Raw genomic sequence first — 10272 nt, forward strand, 5'->3', positions numbered from 1 at the left:
TCTTATTCTAGCAGCTACACTTTCAGCGCACCCACCCCCACTACTAACTTGGTCGCCCAGATAGCGGAAGCTATCGACTACCTCTAGTTTTTCACCCTGGAATGAGATAGAAGTTGTTTCCTGTTTGTTTACAGTCTTTATTGCACCTGAACATCTGCCACAAACAAAAACTAACTTCCTAGTTAACCTGCCTTTGATGTTGCTGCACCTCTTATGTGTCCATAGCTTGCACCGGGTACATCTTATAGAGTTACTACCTACTCCTTTTCTACATACTGAGCAGGGCCATCTACCTAAAGGGGTTTGTGTTTTATCTACCTTCCTGTAAATAATCCTTCGAACAGACGGTCAGTAGCGACGCCTGCATGGTTTGGCTGATCTACATTGATAAGGGGCAAATACCCTGAAACTGGTCTGTAGATGCCAGACCAGCAAGGGGAAGCAGCTGACCTCCCCTGTTCGAAGGTTATAATGGACACAGGTTCATGTGTCACATAGCTAGCTAGATGCGATGTTTCATATGTCACATAGCTAGCTAGAGTTCGATTCCAGGCAGCGACCTGAATAATAATGACGATGACAACAACGACAACATTGAAAAATACCTTAGGAATAAGAACCCAGGTTCAAAATTTCCCCAAGACACCTGATGAAGGCTGGAGGGTATATCAGCCGAAACATTGTGTTAACAACATACAAGATGAGGACAAATATCTGTCAAATGTAAATAATGTAAATAAAGTAGAATATGAAATTTGAGGAAGATTTAGTTACTATTTCTAGCAGATCAAGCTACCACATAGAGGAGCTCCTCAGTGGCTCTTGTATTCAGATTTTAACCTTTTGATACCAAACCATCTGAGACCACTCCTAGTTTTATGATACAATTTCCCTATTTTAAAGTGATCTAAATTAAAACCTTTGATTAAAATTCCATTAATTTGTGTTCCAAACACCAGCTTCATAATAACAAAGTTATTTCAATAGATTTTCAAATTTTCAAAATTAATTATAACAAAGGCAGTGTATTTTTAACAATTATGGAAAAGAGGATGTTAAAATGACGATAACAACAACAACAACAACAACAACAACAATGGTGTTTTTAATATTAATTAATATTAATTCTTTGCAAATTTCATGCTAAATACCACACTATTCAGATGAATGTGATTCTAGTGAAGGATATCTCTTGTGTGACTGTGATACTTTTGTGTTATCAAGAGGATACACACACAAACATGTTTCTTGACATTTCTTTCTATATATGGACCTGTTTTTTTTAAAGGAATTGAAGATAGGGAATTGTAATGTTCTGACATTAACAATCTTAAGGCTTTTAGCAGCAGTAGTTATATCTTACACCAGGTCATAGATTTCATTAGTTTCTTACTTTGGCTCAAGCCTACGACTTTACAAGTAAGAATAATGTGACTGTGTGACATTTATGCCTTATGCTGTTAATGCTAAAACCCTTAGGATTGCTAAGTTGCTAATGCTAAGAATGTTAGCATCATAAAGTCATTAAAATGTGAAGGCTAGTGATGATCAGTGCTGAGATAAATTGGTTCAGAAAGACAAACAAAAATATTTGCATGTTAGTAGGCCATGAGAAAAAAATGGTAGAAAGTTAATGTTTTGGGTGGTTCCTTTCTTTAAAGAAAAGCAAAAATCTTTTCTTTGCTAATGAAAGATTCCATTTTAAAACATTTTTGTCTACTTTTCTCATGACACTAACATATATATATACAGTTAGCATATATTTCCATTAGCAATATAATAAAAATGAATTGATATTTCCAAGAATAGTCAACCTCTTCACTGTAGAATTATGTACTGAATTAATAGTAAGTGGTTTATTTTTATTCTGATTTTAAATAAGTTTATTATAACAACATGAAAGCATGGCCCAGTGGTAAGTGAGTTGCACTCATGATCACAAGACCATGGTTTCGATTCCCAGACCACTGGTGTGTTGTGTTTTTGAGCAAAACACTTCATTTTAATGTTTCTCCTGTTCCCTCAGTTGTAAATAGGTAACCTTGCAATGGACTGATGTCTCATTCAGGCACAATGTTGAACTGCCCACTTGTCAGTGAAGTAGCATTATTCAAAAGCAACAACTATGTGATCAGGCACATTGTGACCAATGGTTTGTAACAACATCTAATAATAATATTACAGTGATTATATACACTTAAAGTAGTGTCATTTTAATTCTTGTTATTTAACCCCGACTCAATTCTGACTGAGAGATTTATGATCAAAGGCATTCCAGCTATGGCCATCATTCTTTAGTTATCTTGAATCTAGAAATACTTGATTCAACGTGTCACTCCTTTTTAAAGATAGTTTGGTGTGTGATTAGAGAAAAATCCAACTACTATTTTTAGCAGATTGAGCTCATAAAGTTTCTCAGATCAATGGTGTCTTTTGTAACAAAACACTTTATTTAATATTTCAGTTGTTCATTCAACTGTTAACCGGTAACTGTGTAATGTACTGGTGTTCTATGCAGGGGCAATGTTGGCCTGCCTACCTAGCCAGTGGGTTGACATTATTCAAAAATGACAACAATGTGATGAAACACATTCTGACCAGAAATCCAACTACTATTTTTAGCAGGTTGAGCTCATAAAGTTTCCTTAGTGATTTTCCACCTAAGTGTTACATAATTTAACTGGCATGCTATTGGTTAAGATGACAAGGGTTCCAGTTGATCCGATCACCAGAATGGCTTGCACGTGAAATTAACATGCAAGTGGCTGAGCACTCCACTGACAGGTGTGTCCTTAACATAGTTCTTAGGGGGATTCAGTGTGACACAGAATATGACAAATCTGGCCCTTTGAAACACATTTTTGCCAACTAAGTGAACTGGAGCAATGTGAAATAGTGTTTTGCTCAAGGATACAATGCATCACCAGGAATTGAACTCACAACTTTATGATCATAAGCTGAATGCCCTAACCACTCAGCCACGTGCCTTCACATAATGATAATGAGATACTGACTTTCTTAAGTACCACAAAATTGTCAGATTGATTTTTAACAGTAATAATTAGATGTGCTACAGGTTAAAATATATAACTTGGGTGTGTTGTTATTGTAAAACAAATTGAAAATAAAGATAAATTGGCTTATATTTAATCTTGAAATGTAAATTTTTTACTGCGTCTCTGTCAAAATAGTTGTTTGTTAGCTAAATTTGAAATATGCAGCTTTAAAAAGACAAAGATTTTAGTATCAGAGTAGATTATTACTAAAAATTTTAGTGATTAAAAAATAGCTATAAAAACAGCAAATCAGTTTTTTAAGGGATTGGAATTAAGACTAAAGAATCTGAAAGATTCTCAGAGGCCTCCAAAGTATTCAACAAGCATATGTTTGCACTAATGAATACAGCCTTAATAAATTTATAAAATTCTGGTAGAATTACAAGCATTATTTCTTTTTTTTTTATTAGATAGTCTTAGAAAAAAGTTGTCATGTACTCACTGAAGGATGTTTCCATGGTCCCTATGAATGGTGGTTGTATGAATTCAGTGTAAGGTTTTTGGGTTGCATACTGATGGTGTGTGTGTTTGGGAACTTAAGGAAGATGCAAACTGATTCCATTTACTTCAAAGTATGTGTGTTGTGAAGGTAGTGAGAATGTGTAGCTCACAATCATAATGTTGCAGGTTCAATTCATGGGCCAGGTGACATGTTGCATCCTTGAGCAACATGTCACCTGGCCCATGAAGGGTTAAATATTTGCAGCAGGGAGTAATTTTCTTCTTTATAACTGTATTAAATCCTCTACTAAGCTCAGAAATTAATGTCTTACTAGGAATCCCTACAACTGCACGGCTAGCTGAGGAGTATTATACTCCTGACTTTGAAGATGATGAAGATGAGGAGATGACATTGTGTAACACTGTAGAAGACACATACCAGGACAGAGAAATGATGCTTAATTATCTTCAAAATGCTCTAAGTTACCCAGAAGATCGTAAGTATTTTTAATATTTTGTTTTCAGCAGTTCTATCTAGCCAAGATTTACTGGTGTACGGAGGTTAGAAAATTGTATATGAATCCCACATACGTGTGTGTGTGTGCGTGTGTGTGTGTGTGTGTGTGTGTTTACATTTGTTTGATAGCTACTTAGTGACCTCTTATTGCTGGTGCCACCAAAAAACACCCAGTACACTCTATAAGGTGGTTGGCATTAGGAAGGTCATCCAGCTGTGGAAGTCATACCAAAGCAGAAAGTGGGGTTTGGAAAAACTCCTCTGACTCATCTGTTGCAGTTGAACCATCCAACCCATGCCAGCATAGAAGACAAACATTAAATGACAATGGTGATGATGATATATATACTTTCTTCCTTTCTTTTTTCCAATCAGAAAGCAACACTTTAACAACTGACTATAGTGGAGCATTTGGACCTGAAGCTCGAAGTAACAGAATTAAAAATTTAAGACGGTAACCTTCTTAAATATTTTTACATTTATGTATTTGTTTTGCAAGGTTCTTGATGTGAAATTGCGTGTTGAAACAGATATTGTTATACTTAGGGATGGTCATATTTTTTTAGTTAAACATACGCACTATATATTTAGTCTTCACTTCAGCTTTATTATTATTATTATTTTAGTTTCTTTGTCAAAACTCTTTCATCACACATCCTGTGACCTCTTCAGCAATTCTCTATCCCATGTGTCTTCTCTTGTTCCTTTCTATTCCTTTCTAAATATCTTTAAAAATACTTTTGTTAAATAGTTTTGTGAGTTTTATTATAGTGACTGTAGTTGCTAGATTGGTAGTGACTGGTTAGAAAGTCATTGGTTCATATGAGCATCAATGGTAACCTTTATATCTTCGTGTATTGTCTCTAAGATGGTTGTTGTTGTTGTTGCTTAGCACCAAATCAGCTCTGATTATGCTGACTTATAATCAAAGCTGACACAACCATAACTATTTTAAGCATCAGGCACCTCATTCTTCAATGTCTCCACTTCTACTTAAGACAGTTGGAGGAAAGCCAGTAGAATAAAAATATCTTAGTTGAAAAACAAAGGTTGATGACAAAAAGGGCACCCAGCTGTAGAATATTACTTTAGCAAGTTTAATCTAACTGATAATAATAAAAATAAATGAGCCCTATTAAGGCCTAGCCAGGTTCATGGGCCCGGTTTCAATGGCATATATGTTCCCCAGCTGGACAGGACGCCAATCTATCGCAGCATTACTCATTTTTGCCAGCTGAGTGGACTGGAGCAACGTGAAATGAAGTGTTTTGCTCAAGAACACAACGCGTTGCCCGGTCCAGGAATCAAAACCACAATCTTACGATCATGATGCTGACACCCTAACCACTAAGCCACGCGCCTCCACTAATCTAACTGATACTAGGATAAAAAAAGAAAGGATTGTCGAAAGGATTCTTCAAGCCAAGCCAAACAACAGGAGGCCAAGAGATAGACTAAGAACAAAATGGTTGGATAACATCTGTAGTCTTATTTAGCTATGCTTTAAGAATGCAGCTGAAAAGTGTAATGACAGTTGCTTCTGATAGGATCCTATGGAATAAGTGCATGAAGACTCTACCCCTATGACTCACCCAGGTGGAGAAGATGGATGAATATAAGGTGTATTATGTACTACATACACTATTTATTAAATTATTTTTTTAGTAGCATGGTGCAATTAATAAGCAGTAGTCTCATAAGTCTTCAAGTGAGTAAAAATTTGTTTATGTCTGCATTAGATACACTTTCATTGTGCCTGTGTTAGAGGCTCCATCTTTATGAGGCAGATGAGACAGACAAGGCCTGAAATTGTTTTCACACAAAACATTTTTGTCACTGACAGACGTGATTATGTGGTTAAGAAATTTACTTCCCAACTGCATGGTTCACTCCCAGTGTATGACACCTTGGGCAAATGTGTTCTGCTATATCCCCAGGCTGACCAAAGCCTTGTAAGTGGATTTGGTAGATGGAAATTGAAAGAAGCTCATTATATATATATATATATGGCTGGCTCCTGTGCAGGTGGCACATAAAATACACCATTTTGAGCGGGGCTGTTGCCAGTACCGCCTGACTGGCCTTCGTGCCACACATATATATACATATATATATACATATATATACGATGGGCTTCTTTCAGTTTCCGTCCACCAAATCCACTCACAAGGCTTTGGTTGGCCTGAGGCTATAGTAGAAAATGCTTGCTAAGGTGCCATGCAGTGGGACTGAACCTGTAACCATGTGATTGGAAAGCAAACTATTTACTACACAGCCATACCTCCACCTATAGTGTTGATTAAAATTATAAGAGATTCTTCCAAATCCTTGTTATTTCACTTCATTCAGGTTTCCTTCAGCAAAGCTCATTTAAAGTTATTCAATCCTTTTGATACCAACCCACATGAGATCACACCTGATTTTTATGATACAAATTTCCTAATTAAAGCCATCTAAATTAAAACCTTCCTTCAAAATTCAATGTTAATTTTGTGTTCCAAGCTCCAGGTTAATCCTTTAGCATTTGAACCAGATATGTCCAGCCCAAATATTCTACCTGTCTAATGTTCAAACCAGTCAGATCCAGACTCTCACACCTACTCTACAATGTATATTCTAAATATATGCAATCATATTATCAAAAACCTTGAAGCTTTGAGATAATGCATGATTAATTCAAAAACAATGTAAATAAATAAGTATTACATTTGACTGAGTAATCCTGAATGCTAAAGGATTAATAATGACAAAGTTACTTTACTAAATTCCTCATTATTTCCAAAATTTATTGAAACAAAGGAAGTATATTTCAATAGAAATGTGGTAACAAAAGTGTTAAATATTAGTATATGAAACTATAAATGCCAGCCAAAATAGCAAATAGCAAGAATGAAGGAGAGGAAATTATCAACAAAACTCCAGACAAATTGGATTTGTCTAAAATATCTAGAAAATATTTAAACTTGGTTTATAGTTTTATATTATATCATAGTTTCACAATCTGTATAACATAATGAAATTCAAGTAAACAATTGGTTTTTATTTACCTAGAGAAAAAAAATAAACAATTGGAAATAGAGTTATATATTATTTTGTTTTACTCAAATAGATGCAGGCATGGCTATGTAGTTAAGAAGTTTACTTTGAAACCATGTCGATTCAGGTTCAATCTCACAGTGTGGCACTTTCAGTATGTTCTGATATAGCTCCAGACTGACTGATGACAATGCCTCGTAAGTGAATTTGGCAGATGGAAGCTGTATGGAAGCCTGTTGTGTGTGTATGTATATATATATATATATATACATATATATATATATATATATATTTGTATGTCATCATCATCATTGTCGTTTAATGTCCGCTTTCCATGCTGGCATGGGTTGGATGGTTTGACTGGGAGCTGGCAAACCAGAAGGCTGCACCAGGCTCCAATCTGGTCCGGCAAAGTTTCTACAGCTGGATGCCCTTCCTAACACCAACCATTCCAAGAGTGTAGTGGGTGTTTTTTACATGCCACTGGCATGAGGGCCAGTCAGGCGGTACTGGCATCGACCATGCTTGAATGGTGCTTTTTATGTGCCACCAGCACGGGAGCAGTCAGGCGGCACTGTTATCGACCATGCACAAATGGTGCTTTTTACGTGCCACCAGCATGGGTGTCAATCAGGCTTGGGTATCAACAATGACTTCACTTGACTCAACAGGTCTTCGCAAGCACAGTCTATTGTCCAGTGATTGAAGGATGCTCTTAAATGGGCCAGTTATGCTGCACTGGCATAGGCCACAGTTACAGTCTTACTTAGCTTGCTGGGTCTTCTCAAGCACAGTATATCTCCAAAGGTCTCGGTCACTTGTCATCACCCCTGTGAGGCCCAACGTTCGAAAGTCGTGCTTCACCACCTCATCTCAGGTCTTCCTGAGTCTACCTCTTCTACAGGTTCCCTCAACTGCTAGGGTGTGACATGTTTTCACACAGTTGTCCTCATCCATACACAACACATGACCATACCAGCACAGTCATCTCTCTTGCACGCCACATCTGATGTTTCTTATGTCCAACTTTTCTCTCAGTGTGCATACACTCTGTCGTGTATGCACAATTGACATTACACATCCAGCAGAGCATACTAGCTTCATTCCTTGCAAGCTTACACATGTCCTCAACAGTCATGGCTCATGTTTCACTGCCATGTAGCATGGCTGTTCGCACACGTGTCATACAGTCTAGCTTTTACTCTGAGCGAGAGACCCTGTGTCACCAGCTGAGGTAGGAGCTCTCTGAACTTTGCCCAGGTTATTCTTATTCTAGTAGCTACACTCTCAGAGCATCCACCCCCACTACTGACTTGGTCACCTAGGTAACGGAAGTTATCAACTACTTGTAGTTTTTTTCCCCCTGGTATGTGACGGAAGCTGTTTTCTGCACATTTTCAGTGTTTGTTGCCCCTGAGCATTTGCCACACGCAAAAACTATCTTCCCAGTTAGCCTTCCTTTCACATTGCTGCACTGCTTATGTGTCCATAGCTTACACCATCTACATCTTATGGAGTTTCTACCTATGCCTTTTCTACAGATTGAGCAGGGCCATCTTCCTAAAGGGATTTGTGGTTTGTCTGCCTTCCTTCTTATTAAGACTTTGGTTTTTGCTAGATTGACTCTAAGGCCCTTCGATTCTAGACCTTGCTTCCACACCTGAAACTTCTCTAGTTCTGATAGTGACTCAGCTATGAGAGCCAGGTCATCAGCATAGAGAAGCTCCCAGGGGCATCCTGTCTTGAATTCCTCTGTTATTGCCTGGAGGACTCTGATGAATAAGTGGGGACTGAGGACTGATCCTTGGTGGACCCCTGTTTGTGTATGTGTATATATATATATATATATATATATATATATATATATATAACCTTTGTAGGTTAGAAATTCTAACTCTGAAGAATTAACTCTTTAGTATATACATATGTGTGTGTGTTAGAGATAAAAGAGTTAATGGTAAGTATTTTGTTATATAATAACCCTGCTTATAATTTGAATCTTCATTTTCTTAACACTCTTTTCAGAGAATGCAAGATAGCACTGGGACCAGAGATGTTTCAGAATGTTTACAAATACCTATGGCAAGTTCGCTTAAAGAAAATAAGAGAAACCTGTCTCAATGAAGAAGAGATGAAAGGTTTGCAAGAGATAGTGAAGGAAACAAACTATGGAATGATGGTGGAACAATTGATTTTCTTTGAAGAACAGGAGAACCCTGGAATGTTTAAATATTAAAGCAGATTGTCTTTATTAGACGCATAATATGCTAGAAATAAACCCAGACATCAGATCCAATGAGTTCTACAGAACTATAAATTAGCTTGAAACGTATGGGCTAATTCTCTTACCATTGTTTGTTCTTGTTCCAGATTCTCATTGGTTGTCCTTTGGTAACAACTTAATGTACAGATTTCACTGCTTTTGACTTACCACAAATATGACTTTTGTAAAAACGAGTGTTAACAATTGAATTAATTGCAGTGCATTTTAGTGACTCATAATGATTGAAAAGCAGTTGGCCTCAGCTTCTAAGAACATGTAGGTTCTAAACTCAATACTGTAATAAATAGTTTTATGGCCTATTATTGCTACCAACCTGATGTCATTATTTGCTTACAGGAATTGATTTCCTTATGTACAATATCAAAGCTCATGTTTGGAGTATAGTAACCGCTAGCATAAAATTGTATGTGATTCTTCTGTCTTTTGATTCACTCTTGTACATAATGAAGCATATCTAAATCTGTAAAAAAAGCAAAACCATCAAACAAACAAACAAACAAAAAACTGCACTATTGAAGAAGTCTGCTGCCTGATATATAGATTTCAAAAATTAAATATTCACTACTCTATCTGAGATATGTATCAACTCATGAGCCTGAATTAAAACCAAAATCCATTGTGTTTTTGTCTGTATGTAAGAATCAATCTGCATGCAAAGTGTTCAGGAGTTATACTAAATTTCACAGATCTTTTCTCCAATGAAAAAAAAAATCTATCCCAGTTAGATAAATTATTGTATTTATAGTATTATATACATTTGTTGAAATTCTTACAGAAGAGAAATAGGATTGTCCCTAAAACTCAGAATAGAAGATAAAAAATCTCTGATCATAAAAGAAATAAGTTACTACAGAATGTATCATGTAAGAAGGAGTATTACATGCTATTTTGGAATGATTTTCCATTATAAAGAAAAAAAGACAATAAATAACCAATTG

At 36.4% G+C, this 10272-nt stretch overlaps 1 protein-coding gene across 1 annotated transcript in view; it reads left to right on the plus strand.

The window, feature by feature from the left end:
- The window catches only part of LOC106872122 (uncharacterized), a 17939-nt gene extending 8188 nt beyond the window's left edge, over window positions 1-9751 (plus strand). Inside the window, exons 3-5 of the mRNA XM_014918987.1 lie at window positions 3833-3994; window positions 4390-4468; window positions 9076-9751. Of these exons, the coding sequence (XP_014774473.1) occupies window positions 3833-3994; window positions 4390-4468; window positions 9076-9286 (452 nt within the window). The 3' untranslated portion in view covers window positions 9287-9751. The remainder of the gene's footprint in view (window positions 1-3832; window positions 3995-4389; window positions 4469-9075) is intronic.
- Window positions 9752-10272: the final 521 nt, after the last annotated feature.

Source organism: Octopus bimaculoides, chromosome 4, assembly GCF_001194135.2.
Source record: "Octopus bimaculoides isolate UCB-OBI-ISO-001 chromosome 4, ASM119413v2, whole genome shotgun sequence".
In the NCBI taxonomy this organism is placed as follows: domain Eukaryota; kingdom Metazoa; phylum Mollusca; class Cephalopoda; order Octopoda; family Octopodidae; genus Octopus; species Octopus bimaculoides.